We start from the raw sequence: 24330 nt of genomic DNA, 5'->3' as shown, positions 1-24330 counted from the left end.
AAATGAGTCTCTATTTTCCTTGAAGCCAGTTTGAGCATGGCTCCTTTCAATTTTGATTCAGACTTGGTTCTAGATCCTTCAGTCCCAGACACAAACAGAGGCAACCATTTGATTCAGCACCATTAAGAGTGAAACCCTTTATTCTTTACTAAGAATAGAGTGTGAAGACCACCAAATACAGTTCACCAGCATTCTGGGCAGGAGTGCCCAAAGTGTGAGTGAGTGTGTGTTAGGAGTGGCCTTACTGATTCCTGAACCACTCCAAGCATTCACACTGCCTGTGCCAGGCCAATTCTGTCCTTTCTTCGATCAAAGACTGAGAAATACAGCCTCAGAAAGACGTCACCCAGGATCCACATCTCTGTAGATGAACTCTGTTGATGCCCTTTAAAGGCAGTAAAGCAGCGGCCTCTAGAATCCTGGGGGAGTCAGAGACACACACCAGTCAGCATGAGCCCTTACCAGTAACTCCCCCCAATATCCAAACCCAGCATAATTCTTTGTTTTATTTCCCTCTTTTGGTAAGTATCAATGGGTTTTCTCAGCAGCAGGGGATATGACAGTTCATCCAAAAGCAAAGAGGGCCAAGACATGAGGTTGCCATGAGGAAGGGTGTGGTGAGTGGAGGACTGGCAGTTGGGGAAACATAGGAATGAAAAACAACAAAGTCCTACTGTAGAGCGTAAGGAACTATATTCAATATTCAGTGATAAACCACATGAAAAAGAATAGAAAAAAAAATATATTTTTATGTGTATAACTGAGTCACATTGTTGTGCAGCAGAACTTAATGCAACACTGAAGATTAGCCACACTTCAATATAATTTTTTAGAAAAGAACAAGTGTGTCCATAGTTCCCCTCACTCCCTGTTTCTTTTCTTCTGACTCCTGCTCCTTGTTTTCTCTGCAGAGAATGCTGGTTCTCCTCCTGCATCCCCACAATCCATACTTTATTAAAAAAAACTTTTTTTTGTATTGGAGTATAGCTGATTAACAATATTCTGAGTTTCAGGTGGACAGTAAAGGGACTCAACCATATGTATCCAGGTATCCTGGTCCCAAAGACACCCCTCCCATCCAGGCTGTCATATAACTGAGGGGAGTTCCCTGTGCTACAAAGTAACTCGTTGTTGGTTATCCATCTTAAATAGAGCAGTGCCCACAACACGTTCTTGAAGACTTAACTCAGGAACTCTGAGAAGCCTCCTTGGCCCACACTCACCCTCTTTGGCCACTCCAGGCTTGGGTGGGTAATGTACTCTGGTTCCCCATCCCCACTGGTCAGTCTGTAGCCCTCATCACCCCTAGTAAGTCCCCAGTGCCCCAGTGCAGACCACCTTGAGATGCCATTTGCATGGAATCCAGTGCAGTTTTGCCTAGAACCAAGCAACCCTCCATATGGCTCAATGAGTTTGTGGTTTTAGAATTCCTGAAATTCCCTCTCTTCCTCAAAGCCTTCTTTGAGCCCATCAGCCTGCTCTGAACTCCCACAGGGAGCTGACATGAAGCCTCCACCCTGTGCCAGGGCTGAGCAGTCACTGTGCACCCTTTATTCACCTTAGTATCCAACCTCCCCACAGAGGGGTCGGGTATCCCAACTCACAAAGGAGGCACCTGGCCAGAGCAAGGGGAAGATGCAGCTGAGAACTAGGCTGACCATGTAATTTATCATCCAAACCAGAAAAACTTTGAGAAGGGAAGGGAGACTGTTAACTTATGCTGGGACATCACACTGGGACTGTCCCCAGCCATTCTCCTTGTAACATGGCCTATTTCAGGGACTGCTAGAGCTGACTTTCATGTTCATGCACCTAAGGGTTCAGATTGAATTGAAGCTCTTTGAGGACTGAGGACCTTAGTGTTCCCCTCTCTCCTGACTCCCACCATGCCATATGGTGTGGCATCTCCACATTTATTTCAGGAAGATCAGTGTCCCACACGGCCCTTTAATCTCAAGTGATTGGTTTTGTGGGAGGCACTGGCCCAGCCACAGGGCTCAGCAGCATCTGCAATGGTGTGACATGGCCTCCAGAGGGCGCCCTCCTCCCAGCAGCAGCCCAAGGGTTCCTGCAAGCTCCAGTTTGAGAACCACCCTCAGTATTGTCCCCTCACCTTGAGGATGTAGGCTTGAGCTGGCACTGGGTAGTTGATGCCGTTGATGGTGAAGATAATAGAGGGCAGGGTATTGACCACAGAACATGAAACGTAGTGCTGTTAGAGAGAGAGGGAGAGAGGTTGGCCCTGGAGATCCTTGTTGTGTGTGGAGACTGGGAGTGACCCTGGGGCATGACCCTTCACCTTGGAACCCCGTGGCGTGGCACCGATGAGCTTCTGTATGTTATTGACCAGTCTTCTTGGGCCTTTGATCAGTGATGTCCCAGTGTCCACAAGGGCCTTGCAGCCAGAACAAGCAATAACCTTTCTTTTCATGGAGATGCTGAGAGACAATGGAAGAAAGCGGGCATCAAGGTCACTCTGAGTCTCCCCAGAGTTGCCCCCTTCCTGACTGTCTCCTAAACAGCCCTTTGTCTCTTGCCCTCTTTTCCTTTGCTCTCGACACAGCACCTTTCTTGACATCCTTGAATGCAGTACTTGAATACACCAGGATATTTTGTACCTTGACACAAGCTGGTCTTCCTTCCTAGAAGACTCCACTCCCCTTTGACTAGCAAATTTCTTCTCATCTTCCAGATTCCACCTTAATTGTATTGTTTTCGGGAAGTCTTTCCCCGGTGTTTATCAGTCTCCTGTCTTGGTCACTCTCTGTAGACCCTTCCTCATGTCTGCTGCTGCTGCTGCTAACTCACTTCAGTCGTGTCTGACTCTGTGCGACCTCATAGAGGGCAGCCCACCAGGCTCTGCTGTCCCTGGGATTTTCCAGGCAAGAGTACTGGAGTGGGTTGCCATTGCCTTCTCCTCCTCATGTCTAGCATGTACCAAAGTCACAATTCACTATGTGGGTGAGTCACTTCATGTACATCTGCCTTCTTAGATGTGAGGGCGAGTTTTATTCTCCTTGCCTCCCTAAAGTGCCTGGCACACAGTGGATGCCCAATGCTTGTCTGTTCAATGAGTGAATGAAGACTGAGAAAACAATAAGAAACATCCAGAGAGCTGTATCTGATGGGGAACAAATAATGGGTCACACACAGAGTGAAGATGGAGATTCACAGGGGCAGCAGATTCTCATAGTAGGGGAGAGAGGGGCTCCTCTGGGAGAGGGTGTCTCCCAGCACTGCTCCTACAACCAGCTCAGACCCTGAGACCCTGGCCAGGAAATACATGACTAGCCCACAGAAACTCCAAAGGACAGGTCAGCTTTTGTCTGAGGGTATCACACAGAATCCTATCAATTATGCCTCTTGTCCTCAGGTCACTCCTGGATCCCACCTTCCTGATTCTCTGTTATAGCCCCTGTCCCACTGTGTGCCCAAGAATGTGGTGTGTTTTTTATTAGTTGCTTTCACGTCTTAAGACTGCAGCCAACCTCTCTCCACTGCTGGGTAGCTGCTCCCTAAGAAGACCAGTTTTCCCCATTTTCTCAGGACTGTCCCTGTTTTTAAAATGACATTTATCTGTACTGAGAACTTCCTATGTCCTAGGTAGCCCTGGACAGTTGGTCATCTTATCATAACTCTGTTCAGGCTGGTGAAATTCTCCCTGATCCTCTGTTCACCACACTGTAGAGTCCTCTAACCATGCTCCCCACCTCAAAGGGCAGTGGGTGCAGCCCTCTCCCAGCTGCACAGACCTCTGGTGACCCTTTTAGGACCCTGGTCAGAGCCTTGCTCAGAAGGCCTGGGGATTATGAACCCATGGGTTGTTTGTGTATCTATGTGCTTGTGTGTTTGTTTGTATGTGTGTTTGTATGTGTCTCTGTGTGTGCTTGTGTGTCTCTGACTAGCTATGCATGTTTTTATGTGTCTCTGTGTATGTTTATATGTGTCTGCTTGTGTGTTTCCATGTGTCTGTGTGTCTGTCTGTGTCATTGTGGGTGGTGTATATGTCTGTGTGACTGTGTGTCTGAGAATGCATTTGTGTGTGTCTGCCTGTGTCCATGTACAGTAGTGGGAGCATCACTTGGGCTGACCCTCAGAGGGAGAGGCTTACCGGTCCATGTGTACACTCCAGTCTCCCCCTGCTTGGATCAATGGTACCCAGTTGAGCTCTCCCTTGTAGTAGCGGTGGTCCACCCCACCAAACATCACCACACTGCCCTCCTGCTTGTCTCTGTAGAGAGAAGAGAGGGGGGGGATCCTTGGAGGACAGTAACAACAGCACTGTCTGAGAGCTGTGCTTGTCCACCCATCAAGGCCCTAATAAGGTCCCCATGTACAGATGCAGAAATAGCGTCTAGGAGAGATTGAGATCCAGACTGAGGTCTGTTACTGGCTAGTGAGTGGCACAGAGGAGGTTAGAAGCTGAATCACTTGGCTGGGCTCCACCCACTATGTCTTCTGAAGATGCCCTGGACCTCCAGTGACCTGAGTGCTCAGACACCCTCAGAGGACAGGGTGCTGAAGTGTTTTGGCTTTCCCCTTGTCCACCTTGTCATTTTTCAGGAAAATCAAGGCCTGGGAGTTCTAAGGGTGTGGGTTCAGGTCACCCAGAGTTGGCTCCACTGGCCTGTGACCTCTACTGTCCAAAGGGCCCCACACTCAGAAGGGACCCCACCTCTGCTCTCCCTGTCTTGAAATGCCTAATATTTCTTGAACAAGGGTTCCAGAGTTTTGTGTCCCACACTTTCATTTTTCACTGGCTCCTACAAATTGGGTAGCTGGTCCTGGGCTCCCAGTGAAATGCTAATGAGGAAGGAAAGATATCCACCATCCTTCTCCTTCCTTCCTTATCAAATTCATAAGCAAATCCTAATGCCTTTTCCTTCAACTTGTTTCCTGTTGCCTTCCATTAGCCTTCCTCCTCACTCACCCCCTAGACCAAGTTACTGGTCTTGAGCCCAGGAGTAGGGTTGTGTTCCAATAAAATTTTATTTATAAAAGCCAGTGGTGAAGCCAGGTAGGGCCCTGGGGCCATAGTTATCCTGGGTTAGATTATCTCTCAGGATACTTCTTTATCAAGTGTTCTATAATTTTTGTGCAACTGAAAGCATCTTACAGCTAATTTGGAGAAAGGATTGTCCATCTCAGACTTACTTGCTCAAGTAGAAGGCAAAAACAGGCTCAGAAATGGCACCTTCATTCTTCAGGTTGTCAAAGATGGGGATGGCTCCAGAGAAGGATATGTTGGGGTAGTTCAAGCCCAAGATGCCATCAAATCTTCTGCCCTCAAACCAGATTCTTCCAGGCTTAGACAGAATGGCTGGTCAGTACTTACAAGGTCCCCAATCTGTGGGAGAGAAGAGTGTTCCCACTTACAGATACATGAAGTGGGGCTAGGACTGGGCTGGGGTGCATTGCCATTAGATCCTCAGAGAAGAATTGAGGCTGGGCTCTGTCTTTGGTGGCCCACAGATGGTTAGACCAAGCTGGGAGGGGAATTTGGGTTCCATTTGAGAGAGGCTGTGAATTTTAAAACATCTGCCCCTCTGAAAAACACCACCTGAGTGAGTCAAATTGGCCTCGTGGCTTCTGTACAGGTGGGGCAACCAAGAGTCAGGCCAGGTCCCATTGGTGCCACCTTATGGACAAAACAATCGAGAGCAAGATAGCCTTCTCTTTGGCATCACTGTGACCTAATGACAGGAATGGACTGCATTCTCTGTAATGTACTGTGGATTCTGCATCTGTCCAGGAAGACAGAAGCCAAAAACACAATCTTGCTTGCAGGGTTCTATGAAATTACTGCCTGGGAAATTCACTTTTGGGGATATGTGTATATTTCTGTGAGTGTGTATGAGAGAGAAAGAGAGAGAGGGGAACTACTCAAGTATTTTGGGGGAGGCAGGCCATAGGTTTATTAGACTCTCAAGGGTCCTCTAGAGTGAGAACTCATTTATCAGGCCCCTTGACTTCTCAGGCCTCCAGTTTCCCACTCTGGATACCTGAAGCCCTTGACTGCCCCCAGGGTCCCCAGATCAGTTTTATCCTGTCCCCAAACACCCCACAGCAACTTCAGTCCTGAAAAGCCAGCCTAACTCCACCTTTTACCACATGTGTGCCCTCAGCAAGGCCCTTGCTGTCTGCACCTCAGTTTCCTCATATGTCTCATGAGCTAATCAGAGTAACTGCTGTGTGGGGTTGTTGCAGGATTAAACCAGTTATCACCTGAAAGTGCCTGGAACAGTCTGTGAATATAAAAGTGGGTGCTTTTATCCCTTCTTCTCGCTCCCAGCAAAATGAACCTTGAACTGCTCATGGGCAGAGGAGCTGCAAGTCCACACCTCAAGCCACTCTCTGGGTTAGCTAATTTGTTTGCTCATGTGTCACCATGGGCACTGCCTCCCCAGAGACAGGATCCTGTGGATAAGATGGCCAATATCTATGGGAGTTAGGCTAGGAAGGGTCCTGCCAGATGGTCCTGCATCTGTTTTGCAAGCAGTGGTCACTCCATAGCCAGTCCTGACTCAGCATTTGTTACATTGTTACCCGAACTGTGTCATAAACAACAACTCCTTTCATTCTCCCAGATCCATAGGTGATCCTGAAGGTCTTATTGGTAGGCCGGAAGGTGGAAGACTGAAGATGTCTGAACCTAATGTGTGTAGCTGCAGACACAAGAGATGAGTGTCATCAGGTGCCAAGGGTGGAAACAGGGTGGCAGGGCAAGTGAAGGATGGTCCGGGTAGGGGGTGTCTGTACTCACAACAGGCTGAACTGTTGCAAAAGATGGAGGGCACCCACAAGTCAGATGAGCCTGTGTCAAAGACAACCTGGAATTCCTGAGGGGGTGTTCCAATGGTGATGTTACCCACGTAGAGCATCTACAGGGAGAAGGAGGGAGTGGGTTAGTGCAGAACTGGCTACCCTCTATTCCCACACTGATGCCTCCCTCTGGGTGTCACATATCTCTTGAGATCACTTTCTAACCACCGTGCAGCTCACAGACTTTGGTCACAGAGAGGTATCTGCATTTGATATATTTTTCCTGTGCTACATTGTATGCAGGATATTGATTCTATGACCAGGCATTGAAGTGGTACCTCCTGCATTGGAAGCCCAGAGGCATAACCACTGGGCCTCCAGGACCACTGGACACCAGGGAAGTCCTGGTGCCTTCATTTGAGAAGCTCTGTAGTCTCTTCAAACCCAGCCTTAGCACCCCCTTCTCCAGGAGGTCCTTCTTGATCAACCCCAGCCACTCCCTCTAAACTCAGACCACATCCAATCAACACCACACAGGTGACCCAGGCTCCTCCATTTCATGTGACATTTATTTCCAGGACTTAATGCAGGTTGCCTATCTCAGGCTGGCATGGGCATTCTTGAAGACAAAATAAGCCCTTTTCTAATCTAAAAACAGTAAACCAGATTATTATGTTAGATTACGGGTTCAGTAACTTTTTCCTGCTGTGGTTCCTGCATCTGTGGAAACTGAATACAGGTTCAGTAACTTTTTACTGCTGTGGTTCTTCTTCATCTGTGAAACTAGTTTGAGTGGGTTGCCATTTCCACTTCAATTCAGGAAAGTGAAAAGTGAAAGTGAAGTCACTCAGTGGTGTTCGACTCTTAGCGACCCCATCGACTGCAGCCTACCAAGCCTCTCCGTCCTTGGGTTATTCCAGGCAAGAGTACTGTAGCTGGTTGTCATTGCCTTCTTCTCAGAAGGAACAATCTCTCTCAAACTAATGACACATCTTTGACACAGAAATGGATGTTTATGGGGAGGAGCCAAGATGGCGGAGGAGTAGGACGGGGAGAACACTTTCTCCCCCACAAATTCATCAAAAGAGCATTTAAACGTCGAGTAAATTCCACAAAACAACTTCTGAATGCCGGCAGAGGACATCAGGCACCCAGAAAAGCAACCCAACTCTTCGAAAGGAGGTAGGAAAAAATATAAAAGACAAAAAAAGAGACAAAAGAGGGAGGGACAGAGTTCTGTCCTGGGAAGGGAGTCTTAAAAAGAGAGAAGTTTCCAAACACCAGGAAACCTTCTCACTGCCAAATCTATGCCGAGCTTTGGAAGCACAGAGGGCAACGTAACAGGGAGAAAAAATAAATAAACAATTAAAACTCGCAGATTGCGAGCCCTACGGTAACTCCCCCAGCGGAGAAGCAGTGCAGATGCCTGCACACGCCATTAGCAAGCGGGGGCTGCACAGGAAGGCGCAGCGCGGGCTGCATCGCTTAGAGTAAAATCTGGCCTGAATACCCTGAGCACTATCGGAGCGAAATAATTTGGGCTAGCAAACCAGACTGTGGAATATCTACCACGCGAAAAGCCAGCCCCAACCTGAGACACCGCCAGGCCCGCGCATGGAACAAAGAACTGAACAGAGATAGCCGGCTGCAGACCTTCCCCCTCTGGTGACAGGCAGCCAGAGCCAGAAGGGGGCAATCGCAGCCCCAGAGAGACATTATCTATAAAACTGTAGGCAGGCTTCTTTGCTAACTAAAACTGCTTGGGGGTCTGGACGGTTAACATCTGCCTGAGAAGGTGCATCGGTTTTACACCCAGATAACCGAGTGGCAGGGAGGCGATAAGTCGCAGTATCGGCGCTTGCCAAACACCTCATCACCTGAGCTGCTCGGACCTGGGAAGAGCACAAAACGCAGGCCCAACTGAGTCTGCGCCTCTGAGGACTACCCGAGTGCCTGAACCTGAGCGGCTTGGACCTGGGAGGTACATGCAGCCCAGGGCTGGCCTCGGATTGTTCCCGGTGGAATAACCTAGAGCCCGAGCAGTGTGGGCAGGGAGGCTACACGCGCCGTGAGCAGGGGCAGACCCAGTGTGGCTGAGGCACTGCGAGCGCATGCCAGTGTTATTTGTTTGCAGCATCCCTCCCTCCCTCCCCACAGCACAACTGAACAAGTGAGCTTAAAAAAAAAAAGTTTCCTCCACTGTCCCCTTTGTGTCAGGGTGGAAGCCAGACACTGAAGAGACCAGCAAACAGAAGAAGCTATAACAGAGGGAAACGCCCTGGAAGCTACAGGCAATAGATGAAAACCCTGTGATTACTACAGACTACATAGGAAGGGGCCTATAGATCTTGAGAAATATAAGTCGGACCAAGGAACTAGCCAAAAATGAACTGAACCCACAATACTCACAACAAAACCAGAAAAAGTCCTAGATATATTTTTACTATTTTTACGATCATTCTTTCTTTTTTTTTAATTAAAAAAAATTAAGTCCTCTATTGTTCCTTTAATTTTCACTTTTATAACCTATTACTTTGCAAAAAAAAAAAAAAGAGAGAGAGACCCTATTTTATTCTTCTTCAGCAAACTTCCTATATATATATTTTATAATTTTTTGACCTTGTTTTTTTTTTTTTTTTTTTCTTTTCTTTAACATTGTATTTTTGAAATTTCAAACTCTAGTTTTTAAATTTTAGCTTTTTGGTATATGTTATCAATTTTGTACCTAAATTTCTGTGACTTTTTTTTTTTTTTCTCTCTGTTTCTTTCTCTTCTTCTTTTATATAACATTGTATATCTGAAATTCCAAACTCTACTTTAGATTTTTAATTTATGCCTTTTGGTATTTGATATCAATTTTGTACCTGTATTTTCTTTATGATTTTTGTGACATTGTTTGTTTTTGTTTGTTTGTTTGTTTTCTCTCTTTATGGTTCTTCTTCCTTTTTTTTTAACACTGTATTTTTGAAATTCCAAACTCTACTCTAGATTTTTAATTTTTGCTTTTTGGTATTAGTTATCAATTTTGTACCTTTAAGAACCCAATTTTCAGGACCCATTTTTAACTAGGGAGCGAGATTACTGGCTTGACTGCTTTCTCTCCCTTTGGACTCTCCTTTTTCTCCACCAGGTCGCCTGTGTCTCCTCCCTAACCCCTCTCTACTCTACCCAACTCTGTGAATTTCTGTGTGTTCCAGACGGTGGAGAACACTTAGGGAACTGATTACTGGCTGGATCTGTCTCCCTCCTTTTCATTCCCCCCTTTTATCCTTCTGGCCACCTCTGTTACCTTCCTCCTTCTTCTCTTCTCTGTATAACTCCATGAACATCTCTGAGTGGTCCAGTTGTGGAGTGCACATAAGGAAGTGACTACTGCTACCCCACTCTCTCCACTATTGATTCTACCTCATCTCATTTGGGTCACCTCTAACTCCCTCCTCCCACTTCTCTTCTCCATGTAACGCTGTGAACCTCTCTGAGTGACCCTCACAGTAGAGAAACTTTTCATCTTTAACATAGATGTTTTATCAATGGTGCTGTATAGAAGGAGAAGTTTTGAAACTTCTGTAAAAATAAGACCGATAACTGGAAGCAGTAGGCTTAAGTCCAAACCCTGACTCCAGGGAACTCCTGACTCCAAGGAACATTAATTGACAGGAGCTCATCAAACGCCTCCATACCAACACTGAAACCAAGCACCACACAAGGGCCAACAAGTTCCAGGGCAAGACATACCAAGCAAATTCTCCAGCAACAAAGGAACACAGCCCTGAGCTTCAAAATACAAGCTGCCCAAAGTCACCCCAATACCATACACATCTCATAACTCATTACTGGACATTTCATTGCACTCCAGAGAGAAGAAATACAGCTCCACCCAACAGAACACCGACACAAGCTTCCCTAACCAGGAAACCTTGACAAGCCACCTGTACAAACCCACACACAGTGAGGAAACGCCACAATAAAGAGAACTCCACAAACTGCCAGAATACAGAAAGGACACCCCAAACTCAGCAATTTAAACAAGATGAAGAGACAGAGGAATACCCAGCAGATAAAGGAACAGGATAAATGCCCACCAAAACAAACAAAAGAGGAAGAGATAGGGAATCTACCTGATAAAGAATTTCGAATAATGATAGTGAAATTGATCCAAAATCTTGAAATTAAAATGGAATCACAGATAAATAGCCTGGAGACAAGGATTGAGAAGATGCAAGAAAGGTTTAATAAGGACCTAGAAGAAATAAAAAAGAGTCAATATATAATGAATAATGCAATAAATGAAATTAAAAACACTCTGGAGGCAACAAATAATAGAATAACAGAGGCAGAAGATAGGATTAGTGAATTAGAAGATAGAATGGTAGAAATAAATGAATCAGAGAGGATAAAAGAAAAATGAATTAAAATAAATGAGGACAATCTCAGAGACCTCCAGGAAAATATTAAACGCTACAACATTCGAATCATAGGGGTTCCAGAAGAAGACAAAAAGAAAGACCATGAGAAAATACTTGAGGAGATAATAGTTGAAAACTTCCCTAAAATGGGGATGGAAATAATCACCCAAGTCCAAGAAACCCAGAGAGTCCCAAACAGGATAAACCCAAGGCGAAACACCCCAAGACACATATTAATCAAATTAACAAAGATCAAACACAAAGAACAAATATTAAAAGCAGCAAGGAAAAAACAACAAATAACACACAAGGGAATTCCCATAAGGATAACAGCTGATCTTTCAATAGAAACTCTTCAAGCCAGGAGGGAATGGCAAGACATACTTAAAATGATGAAAGAAAATAACCTACAGCCCAGATTATTGTACCCAGCAAGGATCTCATTCAAGTATGAAGGAGAAATCAAAAGCTTCTCAGACAAGCAAAAACTGAGAGAATTCTACACCACCAAACCAGCTCTCCAACAAATACTAAAGGATATTCTCTAGACAGGAAACACAAAAACGGAGTATAAACTCAAACCCAAAACAATAAAGTAAATGGCAACGGGATCATACTTATCAGTAATTACCTTAAACATAAATGGGTTGAATGCCCCAACCAAAAGACAAAGACTGGCTGAATGGATACAAAAACAAGACCCCTACATATGTTGTCTACAGGAGACCCACCTCAAAATAGGGGACACATACAAACTGAAAGTGAAGGGCTGGAAAAAGATTTTCCATGCAAATAGGGACCAAAAGAAAGCAAGATTGGCAATACTCATATCAGATAAAATAGACTTTAAAACAAAGGCTGTGAAAAGAGACAAAGAAGGTCACTACATAATGATCAAAGGATCAATCCAAGAAGAAGATATAACAATTATAAATATATATGCACCCAACACAGGAGCACTGCAGTATGTAAGACAAATGCTAACAAGTATGAAAGGAGAAATTAACAATAACACAATAATAGTGGGAGACTTTAATACCCCACTCACACCTATGGATAGATCAACTAAACAGAAAATTAACAAGGAAACACAAACTTTAAATGATACAATAGACCAGTTAGACCTAATTGATATCTATAGGACATTTCATCCAAAACAATGAATTTCACCTTTTTCTCAAGCGCACATGGAACCTTCTCCAGGATAGATCACATGCTGGGCCATAAAGCTAGCCTTGGTAAATTCAAAAAAATAGAAATCATTTTAAGCATCTTTTCTGACCACAATGCAGTAAGATTAGATCTCAATTACAGGAGAAAAACTATTAAAAATTCCAACATATGGAGGCTGAACAACACGCTGCTGAATAACCAACAAATCACAGAAGAAATCAAAAAAGAAATCAAAATTTGCATAGAAATGAATGAAAATGAAAACACAACAACCCAAAACCTGTGGGACACAGTAAAAGCAGTCCTAAGGGGAAAGTTCATAGCAATACAGGCACACCTCAAGAAACAAGAAAAAAGTCAAATAAATAACCTAACTCTACACCTAAAGCAACTAGAAAAGGAAGAAATGAAGAACCCCAGGGTTAGTAGAAGAAAAGAAATCTTAAAAATTAGAGCAGAAATAAATGCAAAAGAAACAAAAGAGACCATAGCAAAAATCAACAAAGCCAAAAGCTGGTTCTTTGAAAGGATAAATAAAATTGACAAACCATTAGCCAGACTCATCAAGAAACAAAGGGAAAAAAATCAAATCAATAAAATTAGAAATGAAAATGGAGAGATCACAACAGACAACACAGAAATACAAAGGATCATAATAGACTACTATCAACAATTATATGCCAATAAAATGGACAACGAGGAAGAAATGGACAAATTCTTAGAAAAGTACAACTTTCCAAAACTCGACCAGGAAGAAATAGAAAACCTTAACAGACCCATCACAAGCACGGAAATTGAAACTGTAATCAAAAATCTTCCAGCAAACAAAAGCCCAGGTCCAGACGGCTTCACAGCTGAATTCTACCAAAAATTTAGAGAAGAGCTAACACCTATCCTGCTCAAACTCTTCCAGAAAATTGCAGAGGAAGGTAAACTTCCAAACTCATTATATGAGGCCACCATCACCCTAATACCAAAACCTGACAAAGATCCCACAAAAAAAGAAAACTACAGGCCAATATCACTGATGAACATAGATGCAAAAATCCCTAACAAAATTCTAGCAATCAGAATCCAACAACACATTAAAAAGATCATACACCATGACCAAGTGGGTTTATCCCAGGGATGCAAGGATTCTTCAATATCCACATATCAATAAATGTAATACACCACATTAACAAATTGAAAAATAAAAACCATATGATTATCTCAATGGATGCAGAGAAAGCCTTTGACAAAATTCAACACCCATTTGTGATAAAAACTCTCCAGAAAGCAGGAATACAAGGAACATACCTCAACATAATAAAAGCTATATATGACAAACCCACAGCAAACATTATCCTCAATGGTGAAAAATTGAAAGCATTTCCTCTAAAGTCAGGAACAAGACAAGGGTGCCCACTTTCACCATTACTATTCAACATAGTTTTGGAAGTTTTGGCCACAGCAATCAGAGCAGAAAAAGAAATAAAAGGAATCCAAATTGGAAAAGAAGAAGTAAAACTCTCACTCTTTGCAGATGACATGATCCTCTACATAGAAAACCCTAAAGACTCCACCAGAAAATTACTAGAAATAATCAATGACTATGGTAAAGTTGCAGGATATAAAATCAACACACAGAAATCCCTTGCATTCCTATACACTAATAATGAGAAAACAGAAAGAGAAATTAAGGAAACAATTCCATTCACCATTGCAATGGAAAGAATAAAATACTTAGGAATATATCTACCTAAAGAAACTAAAGACCTATATATAGAAAACTATAAAACACTGGTGAAAGAAATCAAAGAGGACACTAGTCGATGGAGAAATATACCATGTTCATGGATTGGAAGAATCAATATAGTGAAAATGAGTATACTACCCAAAGCAATTTACAGATTCAATGCAATCCCTATCAAGCTACCAACAGTATTCTTCACAGAGCTAGAACAAATAATTTCACAATTTGTATGGAAATACAAAAAACCTCAAATAGCCAAAGCGATCCTGAGAAAGAAGAATGGAACTGGAGGAATCAACCTACCTGACTTCAGGCTCTACTACAAAGCCACAGTTATCAAGACAGTATGGTACTGGCACAAAGACAGAAATATAGATCAATGGAACAAAATAGAAAGCCCAGAGATAAATCCACGCACATATGGACACCTTATCTTTGACAAAGGAGGCAAGAATATACAATGGATTAAAGACAATCTCTTTAACAAGTGGTGCTGGGAAATCTGGTCAACCACTTGTAAAAGAATGAAACTAGAACACTTTCTAACACCATATACAAAAATAAACTCAAAATGGATTAAAGATCTCAATGTAAGACCAGAAACTATAAAACTCCTAGAGGAGAACATAGGCAAAACACTCTCTGACATTCATCACAGCAGGATCCTCTATGACCCACCTCCCAGAATATTGGAAATAAAAGCAAAAATAAACAAATGGGACCTAATTAACCTTAAAAGCTTCTGCACATCAAAGGAAACTATTAGCAAGGTGAAAAGACAGCCTTCAGAATGGGAGAAAATAATAGCAAATGAAGCAACCGACAAACAACTAATCTCAAAAATATACAAGCAACTCCTACAGCTCAACTCCAGAAAAATAAATGACCCAATCAAAAATGGGCCAAAGATCTAAATAGACATTTCTCCAAAGAAGACACACAGATGGCTAACAAACACATGAAAAGATGCTCAACATCATTCATTATCAGAGAAATGCCCTCCCAATTTAGAAAACACTCACATCCATGATGTTCTTATGGACTCTGGGGTGAATAGTTATATTTAGAAGAAATCTGAGACAGTCTGTAAGCATGTTCCTTGAGGAAATTGTTCAGCATTTTTTTTTCACTGAGGGTATTTCTCATGGTCTTCACTTTCCTTAGAGGTATTCTTTTCACTGAACATTTGACAAAGAAAACAAAGAAGATGCTACAATTAGCTGTCAGTGTTAAGGTATAACTGTCATTGTAATGGCACTGTGTATTTTCTAATCATTTTTATGAGTCACCTTATTATAAGAATTTTATGCATATTCCATGGAAAAGACATAGGTTTGAATAAAGATTCTGTTCTGTAATGTTGGGTAAGCCATATGACCATGTGGGGTCTCAGTCTCCCCTTTGGTAAAATGGTGGAATGTAATGATTCAAACCCTCCAAATAGGATATCTTGGGGATAAGTGAAGTGATGGATATAAGGTGCCTGATAAATAGGAAGTCTCAACAATGACAGCCACTAGCATTGCTGTTGCCATCCCACTGTATCCTTCTCATAGAAGCTCAGGGAAGGAGGTAGAAGGGGGATTCCTATCCTCTTTTACAAGGGAGGAATTTGAAATGCAAGAGGTTTGTGAATTGGCTGTGGTCACACTGCTTGTCAGATATAAAACAGTGTATAAGTAGCTCTCCCAATCTTTCTCCAAGTTGAAAGAGAAGAGAGAGTTGAAAGAAGAATCCAGGAGATAGGGAACAAGTTCAGGAAATGTAGAAAATTAAAAGAAAAGTTAAAAGAAAACACCACAGAGAGAAATACACTCACAGAGACTTCCAAAGGGATGGAGAGATAAATGATAGTGATACAGAGATGCAGACATAGACATATACACACTGAAGTAGAGAGGGAACAAAGAACATGCTAAATAAAAGGTAGAAAAGTGCTATTCCACAGGACCACACCTACATCTGCATTGACTGTGCACTGAACAATTGCAAGGAGTTCCAATTTCAATAGGTCATGACATGACTGGACCCCAGAGTTGTGCAACTATGCAAATCTACACCAAGAACCTTGGGTCCCACAGTTCCTATAGCAAGGTACTTATCAATATTTAAGGGTTGAACTTTAAGATTGTCAGGGAAATATTCCATTCTGTTCTAAACCTGATGAGTAGAAGAATAATCAGATGAAAAGAAAAATCACAGAAAGGAAGATGATGTGGCTTACAGTCTCCATACTTACATGACTCTGCAATCTGAGAAGGCCACCAGCCTGAGGAGCACAAGCCACTTCATGCTTCTTTCCTGGCTCCAAGTACTCAGGAAGTTCAGGTTCTTAGCATGTAGTGGTGACCAGGAGCCCCTAGTTATATATGCTCTGACATGCCCTAGTTTAGCCCTTTAGGCCAATAATAGGTCTGAAAAAAACACAAAGGTCTCGATAAAATCTTTACCTTCATCAGTGTCCTTGGTGAGTGGACTTTGAAGCTTTTTGGAATACAGAGAATTGAACTGTAATCTCTTCCTTGAAGCTTGGCTGGAAAATCAAACTGATCTGCATGGACATCTAAGAAGATGGAGAACCTTGCCTACTTGGAGAGAAAACTGCTAAGAACATCATAAAAATGGATACTAAGGGCCATGCTCAACATTCTTTGTTTCATGACATCTTCCTAGCCACTTCATGAGATATGCATGGCTGTCCTCATTGGCGAGAAGATTGCTAGGAGGATAGGTTGTCAAATGGCAAAGTGAAGACTTCAGGCAGGGACATAAAGCCCAGTTGGCTTTAGGTAGTGGGTCTGATGGCAGACATCAGGGGCACCTATGATGCCAGTCTGCATCAAAGATTTAGGGCAGAGCAGTATTTAAATTGCATGGTTTCAATATTGGAAGAAATGTCATACACATCCACAAGATATTTTATAGCATCCAACAAACGTACAAGGAAGAACTGTGTGCTAGGTTCTGGGTTAAAGGTTTCAAAGTCAAAGTTGATGAAAACAAAGTAGTCTTTATCTTAAGAGACCTATCAGTCTAGTTCTCACAGAGTCATGGCCCCAGGAGGCAGGAGATATGATACTAGGACTAGGTGGCCATGTTGAACCCTGGGCGGCACAGGCCTTACAACTGGGAGCAGCCTTTCCTCCACTTCACCCATGCTGGAAAGCAGACCAGTTGGCCATGTTTTCAGGAGAATTGGAAGTTTGGATATTTATGTACAATCTACTGATTTTAATGTTAGCAACTGATTTTTTCCACACACACACAAAAAAAAAAAAACAGTGGGAACAAAATCTCCACAGCAATGTGCTGGAATCAGCATTCAGTCTCTGCAGGTTTTTATTTCTCGCCTAGAGTTGGGAATGCAGTGGGGACGGAGAGGAATTTAATTCATGTCAGTTGATATAAAAAGAGACTGAATGCATACTGAACATGTGTGTTTCCTTTCTATTTATAAAGAAAGATCACCGGGGACATACAAACCAACGAATTTAACTGCTGAAAATAAATGGATATATTTCTGATATAATTTCCCCATAGGGTCTATGCCGTGAAAAATTTTGTCTGCCAAACCAAACATACAAAAAAAAATAATTTTGAAATGTCTTCCCAATCAAAGAAGACAAAACAACTGTGGCAGCCAAGTAAAGACAATCGTGTTTAATGACTCATCCAGGACTCCCAGGGCCTATTCCTGCATGAGATCTATCAATGACTGTCCCTTGAATACAACAGGAGCCTCTCCTAGTCACCAGATGTGTGTAGATGGGACACTGTGTCATAACACTCATTTTTGCACATTGTTTAAATTCAGTTCTCGTGGTTAAATCCCAACAGGGGGAATATGACATCACTGACAAATGACACACATATATGCCCTTTAAACTATGGTGTTGGATAAGACTCTTGAGAGTCCCTTGTACTGCAAGGAGATCAAACAAGTCCATCCTAAAAAAAAATCAGTCCTGAATATTCACTGGAAGGGCTGATGCTGAAGCTGAAGCTCCAATTATTTGCCCACCTGATGGGAAGAACTGACTCATTGGAAAAGACCCTGATATTAGGAAAGATTGAAGGCAGGAAGAGAAGGGGAAGACAGGATGAGATGGTTGGATGGCATCACCAAGTCGATGGACATGAGCTTGAGTAAGCTTCGAGAGTTGGTGATGGATAGGGAAGCCTGGCATGCTGCAGTCCATGGCATTGCAAAGAGACGGACACGACTGAAGGACTGAACTGAACTGAACAAATTGAGAACAAAGACTGATAAATCTAATTGCATCAAGTTGGTGACTAGCTGCCCATAACAACACATTACTTAAGTGGCTTTAAAATTCAGAATTATGACTACATTCAGAGTGGAATATCTTCTAAGGAAAAACAAAAATACTGCCCATCCAAAACAAAACCAAAAAAAAAAAAAGAAAAACAGGAAAGAAATCTGAAACTATATTCAACAACTTATTGTTCCTCATAACTTCTGTTATTGTGACAGAATCATATATGTTAACAGGTAAAAGCAAGACAATAATTAAAACTAATGTTCTGAAGTAAGCCTTTCAGTGGCTAGAAAAAGAGGTTCACACATAACATAAAGAAGTTTAATTAAAACCCTGCTGTCTTAAATCTTGAACTGAAAGCATAAGTTTGTACCAACTAATTATATTCATTTTTATTTTATTTTTTTAAGGAAAATGTGTACTTCCTACTCTGACCAATGTAAAGCCTACAAGCAATGACAACTTGATAACAGTGACTATTCTGAGGTCTAACATGTAGCTTCTAAATACATTTCCCATCAGACAATGCATGGATTCTTAAAGAGATGGCTGATTTCAGGACTGGGTAAAGAAATGCACAAAATAATCTTGGGAATCGTGAAGGACCAGAAAGCTAAGGGACTTCAAAGACCAATGGGGACTGGACAGAAAGTTTAGGAATCCAAATGAAAAGGCCAAACATCTACCAGTTTGTTGGGCAGAATGATGTTTCTGCTTCTCAACACACTGTTTATGTTTCTCATAGCTTTCCTGCCAAGAAGCAAACATCCTCTGATTTCATGGCTGCAGGCACCATCCACAGTGGTTTTAGAGGCTAAGATGAAGAAATCTGTCACTGCTTCCACCTTTTCTCCTTCTATTTGCCATGAAGGATGGGGCTGGATCCCATGATCTTAGTTTTTAATATTTAATTTTAAGCTGGCCAAATGTGTCCAAATGTTAATAGGCAACATCTAATTTGTCACTGTGATAGATTGCTAGGGCACCAACTCACCATTCTGAGCACTGAGAAAGGAAAATAATCATCAATATTTATGCTATTTTTGTTTCTATTAAGCATAGGTTATGTAACTACAAACAGTTCCAGGAAAACAAGCTAGACTGTCCCTTCTGGGGGTGATGAGAGAGTGATGGGGAGCAGCTATAATACAGATGAAGCCTCACTCACTGGCCTGCAGCTCACCTCCTGCTGTGGAGGTCTGGTTCCTAATAGACCAAGGACTGGTACTGGTCCTGACCCACTGTGCTGGTATTGTGGACTCCTGCTCTAAACCCAATAGTGGGACATTCTGTAAGACAAACCACCCTGCTTCCTCCCAGTTTCTGAACAAATAAATGGCATTAAAATTGGGAGAGGAACAGTTATTTCATCTTAAAGGAGAACAACCAAGTGCAACATATGACTACATTCTTTCAATAAACTGTGAAAACTGCTTTTTGAGAATCAGGGAAATTTGTACATGGACTGGATATTAGATGTTAATTTTATTGGGAACAAATGAGCATTTTTTTCACATCCTATCATTTTACCCCAAATACTCATTATGTATTTTGTGAAATGTTCATCTTGTCCCTAAAACACTTCAGGAAAAATGAATAAGGAGTAAAAGAGAGAATGAAATGAGGGTCTGTCTTGATTTAAAAACAGATCTGCATAGCTGCTATGGATTGAATTGTGTCCACCCTTGACTCCCAATGTGATGGTATTAGGAAGTAGGGCCTTTGGGAGGTACGCAAGTTGACATGGGGTTTTGATGGTGGTCCCTCATGATGGGATTATCCTCTCCCTCTTTTTCTCTCTTATTCTCCCTCTTCCTCCTTCCCTTCCCCACCACAAATGAGAACATAGCAAGAAGAGAAAGACCTGATGCAAGTCAAGAATGTCTTCACTGGGAACTCAATTGTCCACCACCTTGATGTTGCATAGTCTCCAGTCTATGACAACCTGTGGGACTAAGAGGTTAGTTTTGTAGTTATTGATGCCAAATGATGAAATATAGGGTTCATGACACTCTTCTTTCTTATATTTGTTATGTTTGAAATCAGTTTTGTAGTAAGAAGTTTATAGAATGAAGTTTCTGTCTTAGTGATACCCTGAGGGGCCCAAGATAGCAGATTCAGGCAGGTCCCCAATGAGTGAGTGTTTGGAGGACCACATGCTCCTTACTCCAACTCTTCTCTTGTCATCTGAAAACCATCCCCCCATACCTGACAACCTTACCTCCAACCTATCTGCATCTCCACTCCCCTGCTAAGCTACTGAGTCATCTAGTTGGAGATCTTGATGATTCAGGACAGGGTCTGGAAGGAGAAGGAATGCAGACATTTTTAGAAAGAATGATCTGGGCAGACCCATCCTTGGTTTTCCCTTCCTTATTGCCATCTGCAGGTGAGGGATAGGGCCTGGGTAGAGAGGAAGTCACAAGTGAGACTGCATGGATATTTGCCAGAGAAGGCAGGAGGAATTCACAACCCAATAACCAGGAGGCGAGCAGCTGCACAGGACCCAGGAGGGAAGGAAGAAGCACTGGGGAAAGAATAGTGTGTACCTGAGGGCCAGACCTACCTGAGTCTTCCTATTAAACTTGGAGGTTGTATCCTTCCTGCTTTAATTTCTGCTCCAGATGTGGAGGGGATAGAGCTGTAGTCACTGCTAATGAGTCACAGGGAGAGGGACAGCCTCCCCAAGGAGACCTTGGATTTCACTCTAACTGTGGGTATCATCTCAAGCCAGAGAGCAAACGGCAGGTCATCCAAAAGATGACCTACTTTAAATAGTATTCAAAATACTACAAAATTTGTCTAAGAGTCCTGGCATATCTTGTTCCCAGAGTTTTTTAGGAGAGATGATTCATTAGCTTAATTTGGGTTCTGCTGAGGAATCTACAAGCTTCCCATTGGTAACTTCTGACTTATAACTACCTGATCTCATCCCACAGAACCCAAATGATGGAAAGTTCCAGTGGGCAAGGCCTCTAAGGTCCTCGGTGTCACAGCAGCTGTGTGCCAAGTGGTCTACCACTCCCAGTCCTGAGCCCAGGACCCATGAACATCACCAGACAGTTACAGCCCCCTGCCCACCAGAGGCAGCCTCAGCTTCCTCAGCAACACCCACCTCTGAGCCACTTGTCCACTGATTGGCAGTGAGCTTCAGTCTGTAGCAAGTGCTCTGGAGCAAGTCCAGTGTCCCTCATCCAAGAGATGGGAAACTGAACCCTGGGGTGTATGACTCACCTTAAGGCTGCAGGTAAGTTAGTGAAGATTTGGGACCCAGGAACTCTGGTTCCCAGTCTAGGAGACTTCCAGGAAGGGAAAGATGAGAGAAAGCTCAATTGCATCCATTGCTGGGTAGCTCTTAGATGTCTGCAAGCACCAGAGTGGAAGTTCCTTTCCATTTGCCCCTCAAGTCTGGTTCTGATTTTATCAGCAGAGCTGCCTCCATGTAGCAGCAGGAAAACAATATTCAGGGCTGTTTCTTCTGGGTTGCAGGCACAGTGGGGGAGCCCCAGCTGTAGTGACCCCAGGAGGCAGTCCTGCAGGTGGTGACTGACTCACTCCCAACTCAGAATCCCCAGAGCTCCCTGCTCCTCATTCACACAACACAGACCTTGGGTGACTGGATAACATGCACCTGCATTCAAGTGAGAAGCATTCCTTTCTCAGCCTTCTGGTAACTTAGATAAGTGTCTTATGTTTCCTCAGGGAACCCCTGGCTGAGCGAGGCTGGGGTCTGAGACTAGCCTGGATGAAACGGATGTGTTCCCTCTTTGATGCTCAAAATAGACCTTGGAGATTCAAAGGCCTTGAGAGGGTTACAATCACACTTATGTTTTTTCAGGACTTTGCTTTATGAATCTGGTTGGAGAAAAAGGACAGAAACACAGGACAAGGCTGGACATCTCTGGGTCCCAGCTGATTGTGAGTTGAGTTCCAGCCACCAGGCTTCAGAGTCAGGTGCTGATGTTATTCACAAGCCACCTTTGAAGAAGGAATAGAGGAAAGAGTTTTTGGGCAGAGAGCAGTGTGGTCAAAGGGCCATGGGAATCACATGGGGCAAGATGAAACAAGAGTCATTACTTGTTTCTTTGCTCTATCAGTTCCTTGGTGTTTCTACTCCTGAGAACAAGTACATGGAGATAGTCAGAGGCATTGGTGGTGCCCCTGGCACCTGATGCTCCTGGTGATAACCAGTTTGTGGACACGTCCCTGAGTCCAGAGCATATTCAGCCTCATGATAGCCCCAGGTTCTCCCTTCTTGGGAAGGCTGACATGGCTCATTGCTGCTAACTCACAACTGAAGCATGGGATGAGGTCATGGTGGTTGACCTGTAGGCCAAGTTCCAAGCATGGAAGGAAGGTTGGCAGTGGAAGGGTAGCCATTTATTAAACTTGGTTACCTTGGTCCTTAGCAGGGGCTACTTCCCACATCTACAATGTTTTTCTCCCAGCTTTTTGCATGGCCAGGTCCTTCTCAACATTTAGCATCATCTCAAATGAGTCTCTCTCAGGCTTGCTTTCCCTGGCCACTGCACTCTCACAAGCACAGACCCTGATCCAAAAAGTGCCTATAGACACTTCCCTCCATCAAAACAATAATTATAGTTACCAAAGTGGAAAGGTGGGAGAGGGATAAATTGAGAGTTTGAGATTAATATCTGTATACTACTTTATTTAATAGATAATCAACAAAGACCTACTGTACAGCACAGGAATTCTGCTCAATAGTCTGTAATAACCTGTATGGGAAAAGAATCTAAGAAAGAATGGATACATGTGTATGTATAAGGAATTAATTTCCCATACAAATAATATTAATACAATACTGTAAATTAACTATACTCCTATATAAATTAAAAGCTGAATTTTGAAAAATGCTTATGTCTAGAGACTCATGGAGTTCTTTAGACTCACAGGATTCCAGATATGATGCTGGAGATGGCAGAGTGGGTGCAGAAATCGAGACATTATCTGAGGTTGCATTTTCCTGAGCTTTGGTGTCTTTTTGCTTCTAGTGTCACCTTTGATTTGTCTTTGGAGGATCTAATACAAAGGCTCTGAGACACCAGTTCAGTGTTAGTTGAAGGATGAGAGGGAGGTGCTAGTGGGAGAGTGAAATCCCAGCTCCCTAGTCTTGGGTTGGGGCACGTTTGAGGCACAACTTATGTCCCAAGTTCCCTATGAAAACAGGCTGTAGCTTCCCTCTCCATGACTTGCATGATATCAGACCCAGACTGTTTCATCCTTTTTCATGTCCTGCTTCCCCTGAGACCTCACTGATTTCTCTATGAGAATATTTTTAATATAAATTGATTTACTTTAATTGGAGGCTAGTTACTTTACAATATGGTAGTGGTTTTGCCATACATTGACATGAATCTGCCACAGGTGTACATGTGTTCCCCATCCTTAACCCCCCTCCCACCCCCTCCCCATCACATCCCTCTGGGTCATCCCAGTACACCATCCCCAAGCACCCTGTCTCATTCATCAAACCTGGACTGGCAATCCATTTCACATATGATAATATACATGTTTCAATGCCATTCTCCAAAATCATCCCACCCTCACCCTCTCCCACAGAGTCCAAAAGACTGTTCTATACATCTGTGTCTTTTTGCTGTCTTGCATATAGGGTTATCATTACCATCTTTCTAAATTCCATATATATGTGTTAGTATACTGTATTGGTGTTTTTCTTTCTGGCTTACTTCACTCTGTATAATAGGCTGCAGTTTCACCCACCTCATTAGAACTGATTCAAATGTATTCTTTTTAATGGCTGAGTAATATTCCATTGTGTATATGTACCACAGCTTTCTTATCCATTTGTCTGCTGATGGACATATAGGTTGCTTCCATGTCCTGACTATTGTAAAAAGGGCTGTGATGAACATTGGGATACATGTGTCTCTTTCAATTCTCTGTTTCCTCTGGGTGTGTGCATTCTCCCAGCCCAGCAGTGGGATTGCTGGGT

The 24330-nt window shown here is 43.0% G+C and overlaps 1 protein-coding gene across 1 annotated transcript; it reads right to left on the bottom strand.

Moving 5' to 3' along the window:
* Positions 1-269: 269 nt before the first annotated feature.
* Positions 270-16368, bottom strand: LOC102285961 (pregnancy-associated glycoprotein 1-like). The gene is given in 11 exon segments (XM_070359080.1): positions 270-419; positions 2114-2212; positions 2300-2438; positions 4112-4231; positions 5155-5296; positions 5299-5347; positions 6547-6665; positions 6764-6881; positions 15099-15141; positions 15143-15247; positions 16316-16368. Coding segments are annotated over 11 exon segments (1137 nt in total).
* Positions 16369-24330: the final 7962 nt, after the last annotated feature.

The sequence above is a fragment of the Bos mutus genome, chromosome 22 (assembly GCF_027580195.1).
Source record: "Bos mutus isolate GX-2022 chromosome 22, NWIPB_WYAK_1.1, whole genome shotgun sequence".
In the NCBI taxonomy this organism is placed as follows: domain Eukaryota; kingdom Metazoa; phylum Chordata; class Mammalia; order Artiodactyla; family Bovidae; genus Bos; species Bos mutus.
The sequence above is the reverse complement of the archived record's forward strand: the minus strand, read 5'-3'. Positions and strand labels throughout refer to the sequence as shown.